The sequence below is a fragment of the Chelonia mydas genome, chromosome 15, assembly GCF_015237465.2.
Source record: "Chelonia mydas isolate rCheMyd1 chromosome 15, rCheMyd1.pri.v2, whole genome shotgun sequence".
Classification (NCBI taxonomy): domain Eukaryota; kingdom Metazoa; phylum Chordata; order Testudines; family Cheloniidae; genus Chelonia; species Chelonia mydas.
In genome coordinates, this window is record NC_057856.1 from 18,281,573 (window position 1) to 18,309,561 (window position 27,989).

The window sequence follows — 27,989 nt, forward strand, 5'->3', positions numbered from 1 at the left end:
AATCATAAATAAGTCACTCAGCTCAAATTTTATATATCACATACTGAATGAATCCTGGAAACAAAGCGTTTGTGATAACTTCGGAGAGTTTTCAAAATCTGCACAAAACCCAAAACCATTGCCAATGTGACCAAAATGTCCACAAGCAAAAAAATGAAGCTAGATTTATCAGATAAGTCATTTGTTGTGAGTATTTTCCTCATCCCTAATAGCAATCCATTTTTTAAATCAAAACACAAACAGAAAAGATGCCAGAGTAATTAACCATCAGAACAGATTGCAAGGTAAACTCTCTGTCACTAAGGCCATGTCTACACTAGCATTTATGTCGGCAGAACTCTTGTCACCCATGGGTGTGAAAAAACACACACCCAACCCCGAGTTGAGCTGGTTTTATTATGTAAACACAGGAGAGCTCTGTCCCGTCAGAACAACACGGCTACATGAGCTGTACCAATACAACTGTGCTGCTGTAAGCTTGTAAGTGTAGGCATAACCTTAGAGTCTAACTCAAGATTTGGTGCAGTGTCTTTCTAAAAGATATGCTCAAGTTCAACCACAAGTTATTTGGCTCAATGCAGAAATCACTGGATAAAGTTCCATGGCATGCGTAATGCGGGAGATCAGATTCCATGACCATAATGGCCTTATAAATCTATAATTCAATTAAAAATACTTACAATGACCACAGAACCTAAACTTTTGTTGTCATCTGAGACGCATGCAAAATCGCCACCCATAGAAAGGAAGGCTTGTCCTACTTATTTGAATAAGCTCCTTTCTCTGGAGTACTATGCAGTACAGCTGCAAATACTTTTCCACTGCACAATTACTTCTTAGCTTGGTAAGGACAAATATGTTGGTCAACCTGCTAATTTCCATTTGGTGCTAGATAACGGGTACTTAGCAAGTGCTTGCTCTTAGATATACTCTGCTATGCTATGCCAATTTCAGGCCTCCAACAAATCTCCCAGTTGAGCTGCAGTAAGTGATAAATGGCCTGCAAACCCCTTGTGCCTTTCCCTCTTACCTCCCTGGCTATAAAAACACACACACAAGCTGGTTCAGACAAGAGCTTTTGAGGCCATGTTCCTCACGCTTGTGGCATTCAGAGTGACGACGACAGCTAGACCACCACTACAGAGTGTATTAATGCATTGCCTGGTTTCAAATGCACAAGGGACCTGTATCGACAAGGGAAGGAAGGGACAAACCCTTTCTTTCAGAGTAACAGCCGTGTTAGTCTGTATTCGCAAAAAGAAAAGGAGTACTTGTGGCACCTTAGAGACTAATCGGATGCATAGTTTGTTTATTGCATCCGATGAAGTGAACTGTAGCTCACGAAAGCTTATGCTCAAATAAATTGGTTAGTCTCTAAGGTGCCACAAGTACTCCTTTTCTTTTTGCGATACTAGGACACAGTCACTTCAGAGGCAAAAGAATTCCCCTACCTGCTTGGATATCTTCAAGGGGTGTTTCTTCTTCACCCTCTCTTTGCTTCGTTCAGTCTCTCTCTCAGAGCTCCCGGCATCGTTATTATGGCCATTTTCACTGGGCTCAGCGGACACGTAGTTTTCAGATTCTCGTGGTTTCTTTCCTGGATGCCTCTCCCATTTTTCCTTTCGCTCCTGAGGCTTTAATGACATGTCCTTCTGTGGAGAGGAAAAAAATAAAGAGTAAAACCTTTACGCTCTCTGCGGTAAGGACTAGAATGTACTATATGTTTGCACAGCACCTAGCACAATGGGTTCCAACCTGTCCTTAGGTTCTAAAGCAATCTAAATGATAAATAAAAAAATTAAATAAAACACGACTTTAAGAGAGAAGCTGAAAATGAGCAATCTATTCCTATGCAATACAAACAAATATTAGACTCAAGTGGGATGAATTTTCTCCAGGCTATGTGGGAAACAACTTCAGAGAACTAGTTATGACAACGGGTTCACTTCTGACTAATTCAAAAGCCACACTTCACTTATAAGCACCCAAACATCTAAACATCTCAGAAGCAAGCTCTGTAACGTTTGCTTGGCACTAACGGTTCTGTATCATAGCCAGTGATGTATTAACCTCTGAACTGAATAAGGCATAGAGGCCCTGATTCAAAAAAGCATCCTTGCTGGGGAAAAGAAGTTTACCAAATGCGTATGCGCTTTCCTGAATAGGGATGCTTAAGTCAAAAGGATTTAAATGTGTGGTTCAAGTTAAGCAAGTGCGTAAGTGCCTCCTTGAATCAGGGCCAGAATGCACTGAAGGTAAAACACTGAAGACACTGGTATGGTGTGTAATAAAACAAAGTTAACACAGAAATATTCGCAAAAAGAAATATTGAGAGCGGAGAAAAGGATACATTATAGTACATTTGTGAAGAACATAATTTAGTGGGGTTAAAGAAAAAGGCACCTTAAAGAATGGAATAAAATTGATTATTGGAAAAAAATACGCAAAACACACATGGAAAAATGTACGGCAAAGAACTGGCTATTACAAAAAACAACATACAAAAATACTCTATAGTTATGGCTATCTAATTCTAGACAGCTAGATTTCTGCCACACCTTTTGTGAAACCAAAACGTGTTAGTCTCTAAGGTGCCACAAGTACTCCTTGTTCTTTAAACTCTCTCAAATGCTTTGCAGACTCACCATCCCTATTAATTTTTCATATGAGCTAACAGAATCAGATTAGGAGATGCATTAAAACCTCTACTAATCAAGCCAAAACTTGTCAACTTCAGACAGTTAAACTTGGCTTCTTTTTAAATCCGCAGGCCACCCCTTCTGACTCAGTCACAATCACTTCATCAATATTCATACCCTGTGTGAATGGAGTTCACAATAGCGCACCCATTCGTTTTGGCATACACACACCTTCAATGCAGCAAGAGTTACATCAGCCTCCTATGTGTCGAAACCCAAAGCACCACACCAAAGGATGCGCTGGGAATTGGAACAAAATGCCCTGCTGGCTGCTCCATACTATTTTTTCCCTCCTTTAATTTGCAGATTGGGCTTCTAAGTATGCATCATGCTGTTTCCATTTCAAATCATTCACCACTTACAGTTTTCTTTCCTTCTGCAGTTAGATGATGTACTGACATTCTAGTGAAATGCATAAATGTATGAGTTTGAATCTGGTTCATAACAACAACAAAAAGTGGGGGAAGGGACCAGTAGGACAACTAATTTTCTATCCTCAGCTAAGTCGACACTCAATTGTTACACACACAGCCAAATCCACTGTATATTTTAGCATAAGGTTGTTTAAGGCGCTAGCAGCATCTCCTTCACACACACACACACACACACACGCTAAAGAGCACATTGTAAAGAATCAGCAATGTCCCTTTAAGTGCAGAGCAAAATGGACTATGGTTCTGCCTGCTAAACCTGTAAGTAGGGAGAGAGCCCCAGGAAAATGGTTGCTCTCTGTAAATGTTAGAATTAGGAACTTATCTGACGTTTTCAGTTTGAAGATCTCTCTAAAGCAACAGTTTGGGGTGCAACTTAGAAAAGGTCACAGCCTCCCACTTGCTGGGATGTTGCTGAGACTGAAATCGACTTTTTAAGCTCTGATAACTAATCAGAAAGTAATGTAACTGGAAATTACATTGCCCTGCTAGTTAACTGATGCTCAAAGAGCCATGTAAAATATTAGAAACAAAAGCCACTGGAAACGTGTCTGGTTCCAACTTTTAGTATGAATTTGTGGGGAGATTTTCTAAGGCACTAATGGCACTGCCATTAGACTCTTCAGATCATATTCACTGACAAGTTCTGTTAGGTTTACAAAACCTTCCCGTACACACAGACTGGTGTCATGAATGGTTTCATGCAATGTTCACTGCTTGGAAATGCAGAGTTTTGTTCCATCACAGAAGTGAGAGTGAAATGAATTCAGGGGATGCCATCACAACTGGATCAAAGCCAAAGAAATAATACATTTGCTTCTAGCGCCCCTAGCCTCAAAGTATTTTACAAACATTAATGAATTAAGACGCACAACGCCCTGTGATGAAGGTTATTACTTGTATTTTCCTCATAAGGAAACTGAGTCTTAAAGGGAGTGAATGGCTTGCCCAAAGTCTCAGAGCACATGCGGCAGAGCCAAGGATAGATCTCAGACCTCTCAGCCACAAGCCAGGACTACAAGTCCACTCTTCCTCCCTGAGGATATTTGAACATAACCTGGAAGTGAAACTGTGTGCAAAGGATTGTGGGATTTGGGTCACAGGACCATTTTCAGCTATTGTGTGTCACAGAACATAAACAATAAGGGGTTGGGGGGGGGGAGGTGCCCATGGAGACCTGAGGGATCCCCATCTCTGCCTCCCCCCAACCCCCTCAGCCCCACTGCATCCAAGCTTACCAGCCCCCAATGAGGGGTCTCTGTCCCTCATAGCACAACCTTTATTCTCCCCTACCCGTCACACTGGAGAGAGGTGGTGGGTGTCCTTTCTTTCTCACCCACTTGGCCCAGGTACATGGGGGAGGTAGCACATCATCCTTGCCTGGTTTGCAACTGGCCAGAGGAAAGCTGGATTCTGTCCCTGTGCTGGCTGAGTCTCGCACTGTGTTTGTGCTGGTGAGTAGAGAGCTCTTATCTCTCCTCAGCAGCCTCACAGAGGAAGCACTGCTCGAGATCAGCCTTCTCTTCCACCATTGCTTCTCCTGTGCGCCTTGTAAAGGAGGGGCCTGCCCAGCGATAACCTTTCCCCCAGGGTTCACAATGCACAGGCTGAGAAACTCTGCTGCATAGGAAGACACAAGCCCTGTCCAGAAGAGTATATCATTTATTTAAGTAAGGCTGCGTATGCATCCGTGCTTGAGTGTAGGTGATTTTTGCCATGGGCGGCCCGTAATAGAAGCTGGGGGAGGCTAACCTCCCCAAACCTCACCCCGGCCAATTTGAAGCCTCCAAAAAAATCTCCCCCCACCATAGTGCTGGGGCCACGGCAGGGGCACAGAGCCTTTCCAGTCTCAGGGCCGCAGTGGGGCGGAAAGGAGTGAGCAGGGGCAAGGCTTCGGGAGAAGAGGCGGAACAGGGGCGGGACAGAACAGGGGTGGGGTCATGGGCAGAACGGGGCAGGGCTGTGGGGGAAGGGGTGGAATAGGGTGGCACCGTGGTCCTGGCTGGGGCTGAGGGCTTGATCCCGGCTGATGCTGAGCTCTCAGTCCCACTCTGTGGCCCTGACTGAGCTCTCAAACCCCGACCCCAACCACGGCCATGGGGCGGGGGCTGGGAGCAGTGAGCAAGAGCGGGGTTTTCGCTGGAAGAGCCAGGGCAGGGGGCTAGCCTCACCCACCGCCCATGATTCTCACAAAGCCTGGGTGCATACCTAAGGTACACTGGATCACTGCAATGGACTCTATGCAAAGATGGACTTTCATTCAACTGCTAGTAAGCAGTGCTTCTTGGTGGCTCCAGCACACAATACCAATGTTCCATGATCTGTAGTGGAGGCCTGTGGACTTCTGGATTGAATTTCAGGTGCTGGCTTGGATCCATAATATGGTTCCTCAATGGCTTGGGACATTCCCACCTGAGAAGCTACCTCTCACCTTGCGCCACACTGCAGCCACAAGGAGAGGGAGCTGGTGACAAAACATTACCCACACATGGCTCTTGGTTTTGGAACCAGATCCTTCCTCCCGCGTCTAAAAGAGCCCATGTCTATTAACCTTCATGCCATGCTGCAAGGTGCATCTATTTGCTCTGGCTGTTGCAGAGAGACATCTTGATGGGGTTCAGGGCTACCTGAGGGAGGAGTGTTCTGTCGGGGAGTGAGTTTTCCTGGTCATCATCGGGGGGTGGGGGGTGGAGGAAGTAACCTATTTACTATTGTTCCTGTAAATGTGTGTGAGGGGTGCTGAGGGGTTTGGATTCTATATAAATCTACATACCTATATAGGGTAATGCTTCACCGTACATGCCACTTTATTATAGCCTTTTGACAATTAAATGGAGGGGGGCAAAAACACTGGAGATTTATGCACAGCTGACACCATGTTCTCTGTTTGATTAGGAAAGAACAATCAGCCCTAGAGGTCCTTGGCTCTGAAACTCACATCCACAGCTTTCCGCTGGCCAGAGTTATCACTGCATGTTTGCTCAACCCAGGCTCAAACTTTCCCTTAATCCTCCTAGTTTATCCTGCACTTTGAGATTTCAGAGAGTGTAAGAAAGGAGGGGGTGGGAATATCCGTCACATGAGAGGACTCTCTGGGAGCCGGAGAAGTAAAAGCAACACAGTTAGAGGAAAAACATCCAGCATGCTGTGGTAGAGAAGACAGAATGATACTTTAGTTTTAACGAAATAGAAATGCCCTTACCTTCCAAACAGCATTTAACATTACTAGGGCCTGGTCTATGCTGCAAAGTTTGGGGCGGGGGGGGGGGGGGGGGTGAGGGAGACAAGGGAGCTGCCAGGATAACTATACTGGCCAAGGTTCTATAGCGTAGAAAAGCCCTTGCTTTCATACATGGCAAAGTTAAAGTCCTGCATGGTTCACCTAACTCTGAGGTAGAGATGGGAGAAGGTTGCAAATATTAAAAAGCAAAGCCAATAGCTAATTACATTCCATTAGCCTCAGAATGCCCCTCTCCTCCAATTCCTAAGGTAACGGTTCCCAAACTTTTTGACTGCACGACCCCATTTTGAGAAGAATTGATTCCCACCACCCTAAAACGACATCACTAGACTCATGGCTACAGGCTGAATCAAATGCTGTGCCTCCACCGGCCTCCTACAAAAATATGTGCTTTACGAAATGTCCTCCTCCACACTGCATGGCCTCATACGTATGGTGCATGGCCTTTTGTAGAGGAGGTCTGGATGTGTTTGAATTTGGGTTGTCTATTCAATTGGGATCACGACACACCTAATGATGACATGACCCCACCTGAGGTTGAGACCCACAGTTTGGGAACCACTTCCTTAAGAGATCACATAGGCACATTTATTAAAAGGGAAGGGGGCCTGCCAGATCTCTCTCCACCATCACCTCCCAGGCTGTGCATTACAGCGGCTATCGCTTTGGCTGGGGAACATGGAACGCTGGCTCCAGTGGTCAAAGAGGGATGACTTGAGAGAAATGTGAAAAACTGCTCCCTTCTATGACTGAGTCTCTTTGTGTCTAGACAGTGTCCCCATAGCCCGGCAGAGCAGGGAGCAAAGGACTGGTCCCCAGCCTTAAGCACCACGCGCCCTTCTGAGAGGGATGTCACTCAACTAGTCGGCGAGTCTGTCAGGTCTGTTTTTGAAAAATCCTGGAGAACTACTGGTCCCCAGATATGAATTATATCACTCTCTCTCTTAGGTATTTCTAATGCTGCTATCTCTGTGGAAACTAAGCACTGAATTACAACATACACTGCATGTTACTCATTATTGTTATGACTTAGTATTTATGAGCTTTCTAAGTGTAGAGAGCACTTTACAAATGCATAGAAGATGAGGTCCCTACCAAGAGAAGCCTACAATCCATTTCAGATGGATAAAAGTAATACAGGAGCTATCCATTCAAATGGAAAATATTGGCAAGGAGATTTACATGAGGCTATATGAAAGAAGGGCCCTTGGCAGACAAGGCGGGAGAGACTGTTCCAAGAACAGCCGCCAACATAAAAGATGATGTGAAGCCAACAGGGAGAGGAGATGAAGGGAGTTAATAAGGACAGAGCAAGGGGGAGGAAAGTAGGGTATGAGGGGGAGGTAACTAAAACAGAGATTTAGGCTGGAGTGTGATTATGTAGAGCCTTGAAGTTGGGGACAATGAGTGGGAGCTTGGTGTGATAAGAGAAGAACACGAATGAAGAGAATGAAGATGAAAGTAATATGTTTAGAGCGGTAAGAGAGGAAGAGATTTTTGAAAGCCTTACTTTGGACAGACTGCAGGGGTAGGGAAGTCAGTGAGGAGGGAGGACACAATAGTTAAGGTATGACCAAGGCAGGGAGTTAGGCATAGCAACAGCTCATCAAAAAGCTGATTGAGCAAGGATCAGGCTGTCTACACCTGCAGAGTTTTTGCGCAGTCATTTTCAACGGTGATAGGGAACCGGTGAAAGAAAACCACTGGTTTGCGTACTCATTTCATTCCTCAGGCGTCAGAGAGTGTTTACATTTGCAGCACTTCCATCCATGATCAGAGCAGCGCACTGAGGGCAGCTTTCCCACAGTGCAGCTCTCTCCATTTTGACGATGGGTCTTGTGAGAAGGGAGGGCGCGGGGTGATCGCGGGGCATCCTGGGTCCCTGCACAGCCTCCTCTCCCCAAACACTGATCAGCTCCGGTAGCTCAGCATTGCTCCAAGCAGGGGATCATTTGCTCCGTGGAGCAGTCATTGTCACCTGGCCAGACGATAAGTGAGCACTTGCACATCACCACAAAAGCATCACTGGTAAGAGCTGTACGCCTCTCGTGGAGGTGGTTTTCTTTTTGCAGTGAAATTTCTGAGTTTCACTGCGAAAAGTCATTGGCAAATGTAGATGCTCCCATGTTTTTTGTGCAATGCCCTCAGACTCACAAAACTCAAAACCCCGTCAGGACAATTTGGGAGGCAGACTGTTGGACTCTCCAGCCGCAGGTTTGGGGAGGGGGGAGGGCAGGGAGTTCTCACCTTTCCTTTAATACAACACACATTTGTTTGTTTTACTTTCCCGCCCTCTCTTCTCCCCTACTGTGAAACTGACTGAAAGTGTAACTCAAACCTTTGGCCTTTCAGCCAGGGCAACTAAAGCTTTAAAGAAGAGTAGCCTGTATTTGAAAAGGCTTTCACACTTTGACCCTCAATTCAGGCAATGCAATCAATATCAATTAAAATGAATGCAAGTAAAATCCTTGCTTGTTTAACCCTAGACTACAATTCCACCCTGCCAGACGACATAGTCCAGACTAATTTAGGTATTACTTTCTGTGTGTGAGGTTGGCTCTGATCCTGTCAAATGTCTGGCTCAAGAATAAGAGGACTGCCTGATAGACAGGTTAAGCCATTTGAAGCTGCCAGTGGTTTGCAGGTTTATGATGCATGCTTTAGCTTAAAAACCATAGAAATCAGCATAATGAAAATAGTCATATTTATTACCAGAGACTGGGTTCCTATTTACCAGTGGAAATCTGAAGAGCAAACTATCATGTACTCTCAATGAACCGCCTTGTGTTGCGTCTTCTACATGTATGCAGTCTCCAAGCACACCCCTAGCAGATTAGTGTGCCACTGTAGTCTCCTGCCTCATGCCCTGCAGATTCCTGGAAATAATTCAGTGACAGACAAGGTCTTGGAAACAGTATTCCCCCTCCCCTGGGGCCTAAATAGCATTCAGCTCCTCAAAATGCCCCTTTCCACTCACCCCTCAGGTGGACGGTTCACAGTTGTCCGCCTTGGGACTGTGGTCTGTCGACTCTTCCCTCAGGTTCAAGGGTTTCACAGTGCTCCTGCCTGGGGCTGTGCCCTGGCTGAGTTCTCCCTCTCAGGCCTGGTCTACGCCTAAAACGTAGGTCGACTTAGCTACCTTGTGGGGTGTGAAAACCGTCGTCAGTCGCTGTAACGAGCGTCTACAGCGTATAGCTGCAGTGCTGCAACTGTGAGCCCTGACAGTGCAGAGAGAGCCTCAGCAGCTCCCTCCCTTGACTGGGGTTGGGGCCTCCCGTTTAGTTACTCACCCTGTCAACCAGTTACTCTCTTCACACTGCCCCGGTGGTTCTAACAACCCCCAACACAGGAGAGAGGGGGGACTCGCCCAGCCCGCTCTATCAGACTCCTGGTCCTGGGAGGAATTGGGTCAAGATTTTCCTATACCTCCCTCCTCCGGCCATCAACTATTTCCCAGGACTATCTTCCTCTCTCCCAATGGCTACTTCAGTCATTACTTTATTTTATTTTTGCTTCATCTGCTTGCGCTGGACACATGGAATAGCGTAACTGGCCTCTCAAGCTACCTCCTATGGCCTTAAAGGGCCAATACCCATTACATTTGCCAAGAATCAACCCCTTTCCTGCTGACAATGAAGACGTGCCAGGAACGTGCCGCAGCTATGAAGGCATTTTTTTGCCTCATGGAAATGGTACCTTCCAGGCAAAACAGACAAGATAATGTAGTTTAAGAAGTTCAATATAGCAGTTCAATAAACTTTTCTTTATAACTGGCCTGAACTCGCAATATTTATTAAATTTGTGCAAGTGTCTCCAAATTAATCCACAGATTTGGTCTGGCCTATTCTATTCAGATTCTTATACCACACACCTGACCCTTGTGTTTGAGTATCTATTAGTAGTTCATTAATCATGTGGCGGGCATTTGTCACAAATGCTTCTTTTTTTTGTTTTCTCCATTCTTCTCTGGCTAAGCAGAATAGCTTGTGGCATTACCAAGTACCTGAAACTAAAAGAATTATTTTTTCTTAAATACAAGTAACTTCTGTGGAAGATAAACATCAAACCCATCTCTGCAGCAGTAACTGTATTTGTTGTATAACTTCTGCTCATGTGTATGTGTGCACAAGGGAGTTTTTGCCCATATTTTGGCACAAATATTCCTAAAAATCACCCACTGATGAGATGGCTGAAAAATCCATTGAACCCACATTCTGCAGGTCCCTCAAGACGGGAAACAATTTCTCACAATGCGGGGGAGGGTGCATTTTTTTCCCCTTCCTTTTGATTCCCTGCAGGATTTCAGAGCCTGTGAATGCCTCACTGCAAGGAATTGCACACGTCTTCCCTGCTACCTACTGACAGGCACACCATACAGCTATTAAAACTCCCACAGGTGCTTGCTGTCCATCAGAAAGGAAATGATCCCATTTTAAGCCATCAGTAATTCCTCTAGTGATGGCAGTAAATGCCCAACGAGCACTCACAGAATTACTGTCAGTGGAAAGTGTGTCAGAGAGCAAGGGAGCTTAAATGATTGAAGGGAAGCCAGGGCACCATTTTCAGGTAGATGAAATGAGGCATATTGTGAGACCAGCCTGCCTAGCTTTCACAGTCTACAGAGTGCTGAAAGAGATCTCCATTCACCAGGCACCACAAGGCCAACCTGCTCAGTTTCCACAATAAAAACATGTTTGGGACAGTGCTGCTTTCAGCCAGCACCGTGAGATCAGCCTGCCTGGTTTATGGGGCGTATAAAGGATGCACAGACGAGCCTGTGTTTGTTGACAGTGCCTGCTTCAACTCATTTCAGCAGCACTGCCATTTTGTACGAACTCTGAGAATGAAGAGCGCGCTCCCTGGGGCGCTGATGAGAGGAGGTGGGATTTTATTTCTGCGTGAATCCAGCCCTTGTGGGAAAATGCCCAGTCAGCAGCCTTGAAGGACAATTCCACAAGGTAGGCACAGCCACGGCAGGAGCATGGCAAGCTTCCCCCACAGCGCCCCATCAACTTGCCATAGAGAGACCATCTTCAGCAACGAAAAGGTGGTTCGTTTGCCATGGTCTATTCATTTGCAGGCAAGAGTGCCAATTGTGATTATGGTCTTGTCCACTGAAAACTGGACAGAAGCCATCAACTCATGTCATGTAGGCCACTGATCATCAGATAGTAACTTTCTGTCCCTACTGACCATGCACCAACAATCTAAATACTCTATATATTCCATTATCAACACCTCTGAGCCACCATCCATTCCTCTCCTCTGCCCCTCACCATTCACCTCCCTTCTGTACATTAATAATAGTTTGTGCTCTAGTCCAGTGCTACTCAGTGGTGGTCCGTGGACCGGTGCCGGTCCGCGCACCATCAGCTGCCGGTCTGTGCGCATATTAGAAGAAAAAAAATTGCCGGTCTCCCACATCAGATAGCTTGAGAAGCACTGCTCTAGTCTACAGCACCTTCCAGCAGGGGATCTCTCAGTATTTTACAAACAATAGATTAAGCCTCAGAGAGCCCACATGCTATTCTCATTTTACAGACAGAGAACCAGGCCCACAGAGGTGAAAGGGCTTGTTCAGGGTCAGCAATAGAACCCAGGAGTCCTATACTTTTGCACCATGAAGACAAGAAATAATAAGTAATGCAAATGACAGCTTGGGGCTGCATTATTCTCAGGCAGTAACTTCATGACTCACAAGCCAGCCTTCTCTCACCTAGCAGCAGCGGGATTGGAAGGGAAGGAAGTTCACTGCTTAAAATTCAGGGGGAGAGGAGCGGTCGGGGGAGAAAATTTGTCACCCTTCCCTTCTGTCAGAGGCAGCTCACAACCCAAGTGCTCGAGCATCAGCACCTGGGGCCCAGAAAATCGTGAGGCCAGCGCTGAGCTGCCCAAGGACGAGAGGGCCAGGCACTCTTTTGGCACAAGCAAGTCAGTCAGCTGGACATTCCTACCATCACCAATTATCAGCTTATACCGATCCGGAAAGAGAAAGCAGGAGGATGCTGTTGAGTTACAGATGCCTGCAGCACGTTTGCTACTATAGCCCAGCACTTGTAAACGTATTTGTCTATTCGTTTAAAATTAATGGCAAAATGAGAAAAAGCTCTTTGTCAATGGAATTCTTTTGCCCTGTTGAAAGATGGAGGCCATGCATTTATGAACTGGATTCTGAAAGTCTGGCTGAGATGACTGCAAACGAAGCAGACTTTATTACAACCTGTGGCTGAAATTTTCAAAAGTCGATACCTAAAGTAGGTTCCTAAATCCATATCTAGGCACTTAAATGACCTGATCTTCAAAAGTGCAGAACATCCATCATCTCCCATTGACATCATAACTGTATTGATTCCAATGTAAGCTGGAACATACTCAACACTTTTAAAAATCAGGCCACTTAATTAGGTGTGTAGCTATGGATTTAGGAGCATAACCTGAGGGATGTCTGTTTGTGCGCGGTTGGGTTGTTTTTAAATCTTGACCTATGGTTTTGTTTAACAATTCAAACTTCATCCTGCGAAAAACCAAACTCAAAATTAAAATTTATTACCCAGTGATAGTGTCAGTCACAAGTGTTGCCTCCATTTATTATTTTACATTTGTGCTTTTAAAATGTAGCCATGAAAAATAATAATTCCCCTAAGAACACACCACATAAGGAAAGAATGACTCTGCAGACAATGAAAGCTATTTTAGTTGCAAACAAACACTAGAGGAGATTTTACTATCCTTGCTGTGCCCTCAGCACTGGACTATAGCATAGGGAAAAGCTGCACTATTTATGGAAATCTGGGACAATAAATGCATTATGTTAAAACCAAAGATTCCACTACAACAGTTTTCAGTTCAGCTACCCAGTGTGTGTATAAAAAATATTAAGCAATTTATCCTCTGGTAATTTCTTTTGACTGGGAAGCAGGGAAATTATTTTAGGATCAATCCACTGATAAGAAATATATAAAGAAATCCATCGGCAAAAATCACTCGTCCAAGGCACTTCACTCTCTGAGATGACCCGAACCTCACAGAATGAAGTTCTAGTGCTTCACTGGAGAACAGTCAACTTGCCAGTGGTGGTCATGGCACTTAGTAAGAGTAGAATACTTTTTGCTCTTTTATTATTTGATGGAATCCCTTCCAGAACAGTGAGAAATAAGGAATAAAAGGTACTAACAAAACAAGACATGGCCAGAACGTTTATCCTATGGGAATGACTGACAGGTTAAATATCACCCTGTTCTCGGGGTGTCCTGTGTGCTCTGAATATTTTCCAAACTTCATGTATGTTACTGAAGACCAAACTTTGCAGTTCTAAAATGAGTTTTCAGGGTGATTCCATCTGCTGAAAAGACTGACCGATATTTTCATGATTATATTGAATGGTGTCACATGCAGCTCTAGCTGCACTCTTCCTCCTAGCAAAAATTTAGGCCAATGTTTTTATACCTACTCTTGTCCTTTCTACTGCACAGCACTGAATTGGTTCCCACTGAAACAGAGGCTGGCTGTAGGTCTAAAGCCATCATCTCTGCCATCAGCTGTTTTTCTCCCATGTATAGAGCATTGGTGCATGGGATGTATTTGGGTGCAATATCTCTATAAATAGTTGCTAGAATAAATAATCTTCATCCAAATGTTGCCAAATATCCACGTGGTTCCAAAGGACAATTCCAAACACACTAACAGCCACGTCAGAATGAGTTATCCATTCATATCCCACACAATCACTGATAAAAGGGAGAAATACACCAGGATTAGTCAACAATTTTAATGTATTTTATGTTATAATACACTTAATTCAGAAAGCAGAAAGGTCATTAATAGATTGTCACATGTTTGCAGACAGCAGCAATTTCAAACTATGCAATTTTAAAATTGCATGTCAGTCTCTCAACTTCCAGCTGTTATCTCAACATTAGATAAACACAAAGCAAAGGTTACACCATCATTTAAACCAGCTTATGTACTGCATCTGGTAACACAAACCATTTATTAAATTCTAATTACACATATATTACTTTTACAACTCTTATTAAAATACCAGGGAAAACAAGGGCAAAGCCGTTTAAAAAAAAAAAGATCAACAGTTTAGAGAAACTGGCAATCAAGGTTATTCTTTTCAATGTGGCAAATCCGCAGTGAGTTGCTGTTTCTATTCACTTCATCTCAAATCTCCGCTGATTTACGATAGTCTCTCTCAAAACCACAACTGCATCTTGTTAACACCACACCAGCTGGTGCCACATATAGCTTTCAGCCTCAATTTTGTTTAAGTGCTTTATAGATGCTTAATGTATAGATACTGACGTCTGCTTAAAATGATTGTCTGATTAGAGAATTAAAATGTTTGGTGCCCATCCAATGCACTCGCTGAGGATGCTCTTGTTACAAGCTTTCAGACACAAAACAGACGTAAAAATAAGGACTTCCACTGAAGTCTATGAATTTCTTCAGATGTATAAGTGTGATCTCCAATAAATCTTTAGAGGACATCAAGTCAATTTACCCTGGTTTCTATGGATTCATAGATTCTACGGATAGGATTTTAAGGTTTTTATGATCCTCCAGACTAACCTCCTGCATAACACAAACCAAGGAACTTAATCCACAATGGCTTTGATTATGGCAGTGGTTCTCAAACTTTTGTACTGGTGACCCCTTTCAAATAGCAAGCCTCTGGGTGTGATCCCCCCCCCTTATAAATTAAAAATACTTTTTAATATATTTAACACCATTATAAGTGCTGGATGCAAAGTGAAGTTTGGGGTGGAGGCTGATAGCTCACGACTCCCCCATGTAATAACCTCATGACCCCCTGATGGGTCCCGACCTCCAGTTTGAGAACCCCTGGATTATGGGGAGTTTTGGAAAGCATTCCAACCAAAGTATAGCCCTATTCAAACACAACAAAAACAAAAACACCTGTATCACCAGACTCCCTTTCTCATCCGCAGTCCGGGGAGGTACTGAGAACCAACAACTCCAGGTTATTTATTCTGACTCCAATTGTCAGTTGCACAGCATGTGACTTCAACCAGAGATGAAGCAGCTCAGCCCCAAGAACAGGCTTTGAAGCAGGATAGACCAGCAACATCCTTTTGTACAGGAGAGGTATCCTGCAGTGACAGCAATGCTATCTTGGCAGCATAATGCCTCTCTAATTCCGAACGCATCCTTTGCCAGAAATGAATTTCACACAGGGAAATTCCATGTTTTAGCATTAAAGAATTTCAGCTGAGAACATCAAAGCCTAGAGGATTTCCACTGAAATGTTATGGGATTTGGGCTCCTTTGAAAACACCACCATCAGTCTCATTTCCATGCCTCTTCCCCCTTTTTCTATGTGAGTGAGAGTGGCAAGTAGAGGGCCGGGGTGGTGCTTTGGGGAGGACATGCTACTGGGGGATCAACAAGAGACACCCCACCCATCTTAACATCTTAGCATATTTGGTCCCGTCAGTTTGTAGCACGCAAGGTGGGCAAGAACTAATTAATGGGTATGTTCATTAATGTTCTTGATAGGACTAAAATTAGTGCTCTTCGTGGGTAGCCTTACCAGACATTAAGGAAAGCGCAACCGGCACTACCCTGCAGAATTGTAAACATTTAAGGCTCTAGAGTGGACAAACAACAACAACAAAGCAGCTCCGGAAGGAGGAACATGTGCAGAATCAAAATGATGTGGTTCACTTACCCAAGCATGTAAAATAAGGCCTCAGGCACACTTAGCTGACAGGGGTATAACTGATTGTAGAGAAAGACATTGGCTGAGCAGGTGCAATCAATCACTCCTGCCTGCATTCTCACCAAACCCAGTGTGAACTGTGCCATTTTAATTCTGCTCTGCTGCCTGCTTTTCATAGCAGGGTTTTGGTCTGAGCACAGAGTGCTGAACAGGGGCCTTTGCAAGCTACTGCCTCAGTCTCCTCAACCTGCACCGTTTAAATCATTCGTTTTCCCTTTTGTTCTGTTTTCGATCCCGTAAGTGGTGCTAGCTTTACTATCTGCACTGACAGCCCCCCAACCAGAAAGGAGGACCCTATCTATTTGTTAATCCTTTCTGAAATAATTCCCTAGCAATAAGAGAGTGAGGAGTTACAACATGGAGTTTTCAAAGCCTCAGTGAGGCCAACAGCCCCACACAATGGAGGAAGCCCATCATGTTTTACTTGCCTCACAAGCAACAACTACAATTAAGAATTAGTCAGAAAGAAAGAGGTTAAGACAGAACAGATTCAGGTAGGATGATTGGAGAACAGACTTCAGTAGGGAGGGGATCAGTTTCTAAACAGCAGCACCCCAGCTGACAGTAAGCACTTCTCTAAGGGCTAACTCCTTACTCATGCAGATAACCAAAACTATCAAGACCATCTACAATATGGGGCCATCTAGTGGCTCCCAATGTTACAATAATGTGAGCAAAAGAGCCAAGAACTCCTGGGTTCTAATCCCGCTTCTGCCACTGACTCAGTGTGTGCCAAACACTTACCTGCTTTTTACAGACACAGAGGCTAATGGTTGCAGGACACCCAGAGATGCTGTGATAATTAACATCTGTAAAGCGCTTCCAAGGTGAAAAGAACTATCAACATACTTAGTACTGTTTATTAACAAAGGTCTCCCACTGCCATCATACTGGTTATCCACAACCTTTTTTGCTAGTCTATTAATGTGGCACATTACATCTGCACTAAGCAATGTAGCCTCATCTTGTGCATGGCTGATACCTAAATTTGCCTCCCCAGACAGGTTGTTGGAGGAGGATCTATATAAGTGGCACAGCAAGAGCTCTCCTTCCAATCTCCATCTCAGGAGCCTGTTGCTAAGCAACTAAGTGTCTCATATCTGCAATATACATCCTTTGCCACCAGCCCAGAGAGCAGGTTCTGAGTGTATTCCAAATACAGGACCCCTATAGGGTAGAGCTTCTGTTTTGTGTGGATCTTAATAATACTAATAATTTTATGCATAAAGCACTCCCTGCCAAGGAGCTCAGGGAGCCGTATGATGGTAAAGACAGTAAGGTCAAATAAAAGGCAATAATAAGAACAAAAATATCCACAAACAAACCAAGGGGGAGAGTGGAAAAATTCCACATTCCAGGGCCAAGAGTGACCAAAATGAAGAATACATTTGAAAAAGAAGAGTCGTCCGTCCCCCCCACCATGTGTGTTTGAAAGGTGAGACGGAAAAAGGCTGATTTATTTAGTGGGCTCAAGTCCCATAGGTCCGTCTGAGCTAAAGCATGACCGCCTGCCAATGTATGGTGCAATGGTGGGTCCCCTAAAGATGGGAAGCCATGAGAGGACAAATACACCCTTTGTGAAGAAACTAAAGGAAAGGTCTCCTCTATGCTGGCAGCCAGGGCCGATGCTGTTAAAGGCGTTAAAAAACAGCAAGGCCAACTTAAAAATCAATCCACCCTTTATAGGCAGCCAATTTGGAGAACACAGGGCCAGCATAATAAATCTGCATGAAAAGGAATTCCTCTCTCAGTCTCTCTCCACACCTAATAGATTTCCCATCCAAGCATTAATCTGTTATTCATATAAACGATGAGGTTTCTGGCTTTTACATTTAATTAGAGAAAGTTTTCCTCTAGCCAAAAAGTAAAGGGGGAAAGCAGGGGAAGACATTTAATAAATAAATAATAAATAATAATAATACCTAGCTCTTTTCATTCAGAGATCTAAAAGCGCTTTACAAAGGAAGTCAGCATCATTAACCCAATTTTGCATATGGGGAAACTGAGGCAGAGAGATGACCTCAATTGCCCAAGGTCACCCAGCAAGCCAGCTGTGTTCTATTCCTGAGCCTCACTCCCATGTGCTGTTCATTAAGCGACACTGCCTCCCCTCCCAAGAAAAAAACCCAGCCGAGCCAGGTAGAAGCTTACTTTCCTGATATTACGACGGATAATTTGTGGTAGATGTGGGGTTTTCTATGGTGTGTGGCAAATACAAGCCTTGATGTTAGCTGTGAAAGAGGGAGCAGGAAGAGTTTTCTGACTTCATCCTGTTGCTTCATAACTTACAAGGCCAAAGCTAAAATCGACACGATGACAGCGAAAACAACAACATTGCTCTATAAAGTCAAACTAGTTGTTACCGAGAGAGCAAGAACTGGCAGGCTTTCTTGGCTTCTGTGTTCGGACACATACCCTGGCCTTCCTAACTTGCTGCTCTGGATACTGCCCAAACCCAGGACCATCTGGCCAGCATGTGAGTGTGTATATACACAGGGGGCAGGGAACAGGGTCCTGGATGACAGCTAAATGACATCAGTACAATACTGTGGACTCTACCTTTCTTTCGAGAGAGTATATAGTTGGACCAGTGCTTGGAAAGCAAAGAGGCTGGTTAAGTGACACCAGGCGTGATGAGGCTGAGCAAGGCGGGATGAAAACTTCTCATATGGGCATGGGTTCTGCATAAACATTTGCTTTGTGTGCAGAAACAATCACTCATGCTGCAAAGATATGTGAAATGATTTTCCTAGTAGAGATGCAAAGTGTGGGGTTTCACACTCCCTTCCCCAGCCTGACAGCTAATCTCTAAATTCAAAAGCAGGATTTTTCTACTTCTGTTTCTGCATTCACTCTTCCACACCCCAGCTCTGGCTTCACAACACAGTCAAAACCAACATGGGCTCTCATTTTTCCCTACACCCTGCATAGACCTTTAACCTCACATTCCAGCTGCAAGAGCACAACGCACAACCTCTTCTAAGCTCATTTTCAAAGCAATCTACAGGAGACTTGGCAGGAGGGTGCTAAGACAGCAGTGTAGTAGGCAACCTCTGGAGAGCCCTGCAACCCAACCTCAAACTGAAGGGATCTGAATACAAAAAAAGTGTCAGGCCTGGGTCAGGAAAAACAACCGGATCCTCTGAGACTAGGGTCAGCTCCACTCCTGCCCACGGGATCCGTGCGGCAGCAGCTGCATGCCCTGAGCCTTCCGGTTACCCCCACCTCACTATGCTGTGTGCATTGCGGAGTGCTTGCCAAGCAGCTGCAGCGCACCTCACTCCGCAGCATGCACACACAGCATACCACGGGCAGTGAATGGCAGCAACAGGGCATGCGGCCACTGCCGGCACCAACCTCACAGGTCACAAAGGCGGGAGATGCTGGCGCTGACTCAGGTTCTGGGGAAAAGGTCCAAGCTGGTCAGAAAATGACTCGACCTCTCACGCTGGGTGGGCTTGGGTCCAGCATGGGTCTAAAATGAGGATCAAGCAGACCCCTAAATCTCAGTCTTAGAGAACAAATGTGATGGCATGTATCATATCTAGAGTCTGATTCTCTGCTCACCTACGCTGGTTTTACATTGCTGTAACTCCACTGACTTAGAGAGTCGCCTCTGATTCACACTGGTGGCAGGGAGAGGAGAATCAGGCTCTTTGTCTCTGCCAGCCTGGGAAGTGGGAGTCCCTGAGACTGCACAATGTGTCATCCCACTAGGGACCCAGCATAAGAATCCAGGCAGAGAAAGAGAATCCTCCATTGGAAAATACCCAGACCCAGCTTGGCCATGGGTTCAAAACCACTGCTGCAGAAACCCCTGGGAATTTTGTTGATGCATTTGCTGTTGCTCAAATAAGGGGTTAAATTACTATAAGAATTATTAAAAAAAAAGAAGAAAGAAAAAACCCCACAACCCAATGCTCCACAACAGTCTATTTCAAATTAAAAGACACAGACAACTTAAAATCCAGACTTGAAATTCCCTTTTAAAAATGAGTTTAAAGCGGCTTCTGGGATACCCCATGCCCCAAGATCCTCCTGCTAATTTTGGCTTTACAATGTCCCCGTGGGCCGCCCCCAATGTGAAAGACCCAAGCAAAAAACAGGGGAAATGGACTGACTACAGGGGAAACCATGTAAGTGACTCTACACAAAATACTGTCAAATGCACAAAGTGAACAAGCTGAGAAATGATTTCGTCCCCCTCTAGTTTCTTTCAGTATAGGATATGTCTACGCTGAAGCCGGGAGGCATAATCCCTGCCTTAGGTAGACATAAGAGCTAGCACATGAAAAATAGCAACGTGGTTGTATCAGCGTGGGCTAGTCCCGGAGTACAATCCCGTCCATCGCCCCTGCCACCACAGCCACGCTGCTATTTTTAGTGCACTAGCTCTGTCAGAGTTGGCACATGTATATCTACCTGAGCTGGGAATTATACCTCCCAGCTGGTTCCCCTCGCAGTGATAAGAGGCGTTACTTGTTATGACAGCGAGCAATTTGTAGATAGGAGTGTGAGTGCTAAGTTGACTGTCACTGTCTGTCTCTGTCACACACACACACACACACTCTCTGTGTGGAAAGGGAAAACAGGGAGATGCCCACCTTTCAATGACTGCAGCACAGAGGATGCACATGTACCATCCAGTGCACTCTTATTTGAAAACACGGCTGTCTCTAGCTTGCCGCCTTCTCTGCTAAGGCACTGGCAGTGGTTTCTCACTGACTTCACTTCCTAGCTGGCTTTAACAGCGCGTACAGCACCGTACACAGGGGTCTTTTTAAAAAACCAACCAACCAGCCAACCCTATATACTATTTTCTTTCCATTCAGAAGTTCTTACTGAAGTGAAACAGGAGGAGACTTCTTCCAGGACAAAGGAGGAACAGAGACAAAGAGGTTCAAATTAATGACAATCCTTGGCAATCAAGGAAAGCAGAAAAGCTGGGAGCTGTGGAATGCCATCTTTGTTTAGCGCTAATTACCTTCTGCTATCTTTATACATCATGTGAAATTCATTGCGCCCTCCCCCAGAAGATTTTGTTATGAAGTTACTTTACCCTGGTTTCTAAACTCCTCAATGAGCCCATCATGAAAATCTAGTTTATAACGTGTTTAAACATTCAAAGTTTCTCACTACCAAAAAAAAAAAACTTTCTACAGAGGATTAGACTGGCATTTTCTTTAAACCACAGAGTGACCAGAAGAGGCATGCTACAAAGGCAAAGAAAAACAACAATGGATTAGTCTGGATTTTTTCTTTAAACAGCTCAGGTGTACAAAAACAATGAGTTCTAGCGCTACAGTTTTTTAAATAAACCAAGGGGAAGTGAACAAGTAATTATCTCTTTAAAAGGGCTGATCTCTAATGGACTGTTCATGGGACTGAGGACTCAGGAGACCAGGGATCCTTTCCCAGCTGTGATCTTGCTCATCTAACTTTTCAGTGCCTCAGTTTCCCTATATGTAAAGACAGGGGATACAATACTGAAATATCTTTGTAAAGCACCTCAGAACTACAGACAATATAATAAAACCCTTGTTTTTATTAATGGCTTTCCATCCATAGAGATCAAAGCACTTTACAAAAGGAGGAAAGTATCCTTTTTGCCATTTCACAGGTGGGGAAACTGAGGTGAAGCAATTTGCCTGACGTCACAGACAGGAATAGACCCCAGGCCTTCTGAGCTCCTCTCCCACTGGCATATACTGCCTGCCTTAGCAAGGAAACATGCACAGTTTCTCTTCTTTCTTGAAGAAAACACACACTGGAATAAACAGGGCAAGAGGCTGAAATACTGCTCCCCGTGGCTGAATGCCCCATGAAGTTGCGAGACCTCTTCATCAATCTCCTCCGGGCGCTGGACAAGGTGGCCATCTATTATACCAGGAGGAGGATGCTGGATGGGGAGGTGGCCTGTAACTGTGGGGTCTATTTCTGCTCCTTCCTTCGATCACACATCCGGGCAGAGTTCCTCTGGGCCACGTCCGCAGCCTCCCTAGACACCTTTGAGGAGCAGTGGGTGCTGTCTGGGGGTTTCTGCTCAGTGACCCCTTCTGGATGGGAGAATCTGCCCTATGTAGATGCATTTCCTTTGGAGAGTCTCCTGCTATTTCCAACAGCTTTGCTCTCTGCATGCACTTTCCTTTGTTAAGGTCCCCTTATCTAATCATACTTTATGGTACTTTACAGTTTACACTATCACAGGTTTGGCATCTCAAACATCTGAAAGAAAAACAGACTACACAAGCATGGCAATTAAGATTAAGGTGCTAATTGTTTTAGTTGCCTGGTAAGGAGGTGAGAGAACAGGGAGACTGGAACAGTAGGGGTTGTATTCCCAGCTCTGCCACTGACCTTCTGTGTGACCTCGTTTCAGAGTAACAGCCGTGTTAGTCTGTATTCGCAAAAAGAAAAGGAGGACTTGTGGCACTTTAGAGACTAACCAATTTATGTGAACATGAGCTTTCGTGAGCTACAGCTCCCTTCATCGGATGCACGAAAGCTCATGTTCACATAAACTGGTTAGTCTCTAAAGTGCCACAAGTCCTCCTTTTCTTTTTGCGAATACAGACTAACACGGCTGTTACTCTGAAACCTGTCATTATGCAAGGCACTGCATTTAGCCGTATGGAGTGGAAATCTATCAACTGCATCCGATGAAGTGAGCTGTAGCTCAGGAAAGCTCATGTTCAAATAAATTGGTTAGTCTCTAAAGTGCCACAAGTACTCCTTTTCTTTTTGTGTGACCTCGGGCACCAATCTGTGGGTGCTTCTACACAGCCCAGGGCAGCCCTGACAGACAGGGGTTTGCAGGGCTTGTGCTAATGCTCTACAATCAGCAGTGAAGACAGCACTCAAATTTGTGGCTCAGGCTGGACTTCGGGCTCTGAAGCCTTTGGAACACCTAGCACAATGGAGGCCCTCCCTCCCCCCAACCCATGACGGAGCTGTGACACGCCACCACAATAGAAAGAAATGGTCATAATAAATAATAATAATGCAGACAGACAACTTGAATTTCCCTTAAAGCATGTCATTTCCTGGATGAATGGAAAGATTCACATGAAACTCATTTTTATGGATTTAGAAGGGGGATCTGTGAAGCAAAGCTGAACTGGCACAGAAATTTTTTCAAAGTTTTGACATATTTTTCATGTAATGCGAAATAAGAGATGGGGGATTCTCATGACCCTGTTTGAATTGGCCTTTGGCTACCACCAGCCATGGCAAGAAGGGGGAATCCGTGCTGCTGGGTCTTCAGGGATAATATAATGGACACCAACCAAAAAGCAGAATTAAGAGCTGGTCTACTCTCAGGTTTGGAGACCTAAATAGGTAGAAAAAACAATTTCGTTCAAATCAGTAAAAGCCCCTGCTGTGGAATTTATAGATTCCTTCCTTAACCTTTGACTGGATAGCCAAACTACCACCACCAGACAGTCTCTCCTGCGGTCCCTTCAGCTAAATCAAACCACGCATTGCAGTTCTACAAAGCTAAAACAATGTGAATGGATTATGTGTAACCTTAATTACTCCCTGAATAACAATGAGGTGCTAATTCACAGGGTCTAATTACCCTTCATTTTTATGGACCTGAATCATTAGTTCCCTACGGGTATGTCTATACAGAAGAAAAAAAAGTGTACACTTAACTCGGGCTAGCTAACTTTGGTAAAAATAGCAGCGAAGGCACACCAACTTGAGTTAGCAGCTCAAGTTAAAGGGGAGCCTAGGATTGAATTTGAGGAGCTAACCCAAGTTAAGAGCCCGGTTGCTGTGTTTTCATTGCTATTTCAACGAGAACTAGCTAAAGCACGTCAGCTAATCTAAGAGCTTGTCTACACTAACCAGCTTTTAGCAACAAGGCTGTGTCGACGCAGCCTTGTCTCTAAAAGTCAGCACGTATAAACGCTTTCTGTCTGTATTTTGTCGGCACTTTTGCCAACAAAATACTTCCAGCCCCGTGAGCTGCGTTAGCTTTGTCGGCAGGAGAGCGTTCACACTGCTGCTTGCGTTGGCAAAACTTTTGTCTTTCACAGAGGGGCTTTTTTAAGTACCCATGAAAGACAAAAGTTTTGTCAACAACTTCGCAGTGCAGACATACCCTAAGTGACCAACAGGCCTCCCTGTCAGTGCAGACGTACCCTAAGGCACTGATACACATTGCTGTTCTTTGACATACCCTCCCAAGCTGGTTTCCTTGTCCTGCTATTAGATTACAATCATTTTGGAGAGTTGGAAGGCACAGTACTTAACATTTTATGGAAACATCTGCTGACAAAGCTGCTGAACATCCTTTCAGGAGAGACGAAGAATGTTTATTTAGACTCGCGCTTGAAGATTCCTGATGCATTTTGATTCTGAGGCTCACTTAGTCCTTCCAAATAATTTAGTGCATCTTGTGGAAGCAGTGGTCTCCTAAAATAGTATAGCTATTGAGTGTAACTGAGTTTGAAACTCCCTACCTGTCAAAGCAATACTGCTATCTAAGCTCCTCGCGAGGCCCCAACCAATGAAGCTGAAAAGCACCTCAGAAAAAACTCCCATAAGCCAACATTTAAAGTTAACAAGGGAAGAAAGGGAAAATGGCTAGTAATCTAATCCTGGACCTGGGAGACGTAGTTAAATTCCCCACTTAGCCATATACTTCCTGTGTGACCTTAGGTAAGTCACTTAGCTTCTCTGTGCTTCAGTTCCCCATCTGTAAAATGGGAATAACAGTACTTCACAAGGGTGTTACGAAGATCTATATACATTAAAGATTGTGAGGTGCTCAAAAACCATGGTAATTGGAACCACAAAAGTACCTAAGATAGACAGACATTTCTAGCATATATCCTAGGGAAAGTCTATTAACTGTTTTTCTATTAATACTTCACAAGATGAAGCAATCTGGACCTTCCCTAGAAGAAAGGAGGAGAATCAGAGATTCTGTGCTTTTTGACATTTGATCCCCAATAGTACAGTACAAGAATAATACTTTCAGCAACAGATTTGGAATTTCTCTGTGTAGAAAGCATTACTATAGCTTGTTGGTTGCAGAGATGAAAGACAAGGGGGAAAGAAACATGAACTTTATGTTTTATGGTTGATTACCACGAGTTGAAACTAACCACACAAAAATGAAGGGGTTCATTTAGGGCTGTGCTGTTAACTAACAAGTCAGCAAGAAATGATGGGGGGAGAGGGGGAGAATCAGTTTTATTTTAGGTAATTTTGCACCTGCCAGATTTGAGGGTTCTCTTCTGCCCACAATTTTTGGCACCTAAAGAATGCACATTTTGTGGACAGAGACTTTGCCAGGCACATTGTGAGTGCTATGAGAAACATAATAATGGAAAGGGCAATTGAGGATCCTCAGGGCTGGCTCTGCTTAAATTCATGCACTATACCACCGCACTAGGATTACCTACTGTTGTAAAATGGTTTTCTGCTAACATGGGTGTGTCATTTCCCCCTTATCCAATTTTAAACAGCACCAGCTTCCACTGGATATTCAATTTTGCAGCTTTATTATTATACTAGACCAGTAGGCCTCAGTCAAGGAAGTGTGATGTTATAGGCACTGTACACACGCAGCAAAAAGGCAGTTTCTGTGCCAGCGAGTTTACTGCTTCGATATGGAAACACCCCAGTGCCACTTCTGCACCCAGACTATCCTAGATGAAAACATTCCCACAAGGAAACGGACCATCACCTGAACTAAATTCTGAGAATTTCATGGTTCTATCTTGGGGATGGGAGAAGGGGCTCATTTTAACTTCAAAATGCTCTCATTTGCAATACAAAAAAAACCACAAGACATTTCTCAACCTTGTCTGCCTGTTTTAATGAAATCACACCATTCCCCTGAAATCACAAATGAAATCTGAAAACCTTAGAATTTGAGGATTTCAAACAAAATCGTTATGTGAGCTAACTGCCCTAACCTAGTTTTGAGTCTCAGGCCTTGTCCACACCGAAAAATTGTACTGCTTTAACTATAACCAGTACACTTAATGTGGTACAACCCCCCACCTCCCCAATGGTGGACACAGTTATACGGTAGAAATGGACTTACACTTATTCCCGTACGGTAAGGGATATGTGACAGGGAGGCTACTTCCTTCTGATGTAAGCTCATCCATGTTTCCCCTTATGTTTACTTGCACAATGATGTACATGAGGAAATACTTCAATTTGTGATAGAAAGCAGAAGTTGGGGAGGAAGCTCAGTGTAGGATGAAATCTTCACTCCCTTCAACTACTTTAGGTAACAAGAACCCTAGGAATTTTCTTCCCCAGCATCCTCGGACTCTGCTTTAATAATGCTAAGAACTTGTCTTTGTCCAGGTAAAGTGATTATTCCAAGAAAAAAAAAAGTTACTACCAATAAGTATCTATACACCGACAGGCAATTTAAAAGAAGAGGTAGATTCTTTAGGCTATTCTTTAAGAAACTGAAGAGTTTCAATTCCTGCAAGAGATCATGCTCCCCACTCTGAGGGATGAAGTTACGTGAGGCTTGACTGAAACAAGGATGATGCTGAATTCTTGTGTTTCTTAAAATCAGATTGGATCCATTCTATGAGACCAGGCTGCATGAACTTCAAGGCTATTTAAATGCTTAATTGCTAAATGTATACGCATGTAGTTCTGACCACTCTGGTTCTTGGTAGGGTTTATTTCAGTGGCAGGAAATTTGAGTTAGCGACTCACTCAACAATGCACCTTTTAAAGTTCCTGTCATCAATCAAATTGCAACAACAAAAGTACATGATTTTCTAGGTGTCGTGGCCACTTACCCTACAATCACATGGGAAGATTTAAGCCGGGGGTGGGGGGGTACTGATAAAAGGACAACACACAACTTTAGCTCAGGATTTCTCTGTTACAGGTCAGATGGACTAACTAAGTTAACACGACCACAGAATACCTAGGGTCAAGCACAAAACCAGCTAACACATTTTTAAAGGTATTAAACCCCATCTACAATTGTATTTACAAATGTATTAGTTAAAACATGTTAGCTAATGGGTTTTTAAACAGAGCTTTATTCTCCTAATCAAGACAGGATCACTGAGTGTTAAGACTCCCCTTACATCAAAGGCAAATATAAGGCTGACATCAAGAAACAAAACAACCAGTATTTGCTGCATCCATCTGTTGACAGATTGATGTAAGCAGAGGCAGAACGTGTCCATTCTCATTCAACCTGGGGAGTGGCTCTATGATCAAGGTTGTTTCCGACTGTTCCTGGTGTAGTCCTCTGGGAACTGTTGCAGGTCACAGTGCATATGGAAAAAGTCCTAGTCACCAGAAAACAAATGTTTAAAATCCCAGACTGCCTAGCTCCTAAAAAAAAAAAAAAACTCAGCCAGTGACACAAGCAGAGCTTCAGGTCTCAAAAGAGATGGACCAAAGTACCATCATTTCACTCACAGCAGGCCCTCTGCTGATGTGATCATTTTTAATAGTACATAGAACTGCAAGATACCTGCCAATTGTTATGTTTGGGAAGGATGTGCATGGGTCTTAAGTGTTCTTCAGTGCCACCAGTAAAGTCCCTTCACCTTCAGGAAAGGCAGTCCAGTGTCTCACTCAGTTTGAGAGAGAGATCCCTATGTGCTAGAACAGAGGCTCTTGTGTAGCAAAACTCACCAGCTAAAGATCCGATATCCAATACTGCATATAAAACAAGACTGTGCAAACACTATTAGACACAGTAAAAGAGACTGCACTCCCTCCTAGAAGACCCTCAGTACAATCACTGCTGACAGTATGTCTATACTTTTAATTTTTGTAATTTACAGTGAATTTGGTGCTTATCAAAACAAGGGACTCGTTGTACTGGTTAGAGCCAGGCTCCTTCTACCTGAAAAACTTTCCTC

General features: G+C 44.1%; 1 protein-coding gene across 23 annotated transcripts in view; it reads right to left on the bottom strand.

The window, feature by feature from the left end:
- The window catches only part of FBRSL1 (fibrosin like 1), a 733,202-nt gene that overhangs the window by 517,662 nt on the left and 187,551 nt on the right, over positions 1-27,989 (bottom strand). For all 23 annotated transcript variants that reach the window (XM_043529090.1, XM_043529079.1, XM_043529089.1 and 20 more), the window contains exon 2: positions 1,452-1,652. In XM_043529090.1, the coding sequence (XP_043385025.1) occupies positions 1,452-1,652 (201 nt within the window). The remainder of the gene's footprint in view (positions 1-1,451; positions 1,653-27,989) is intronic.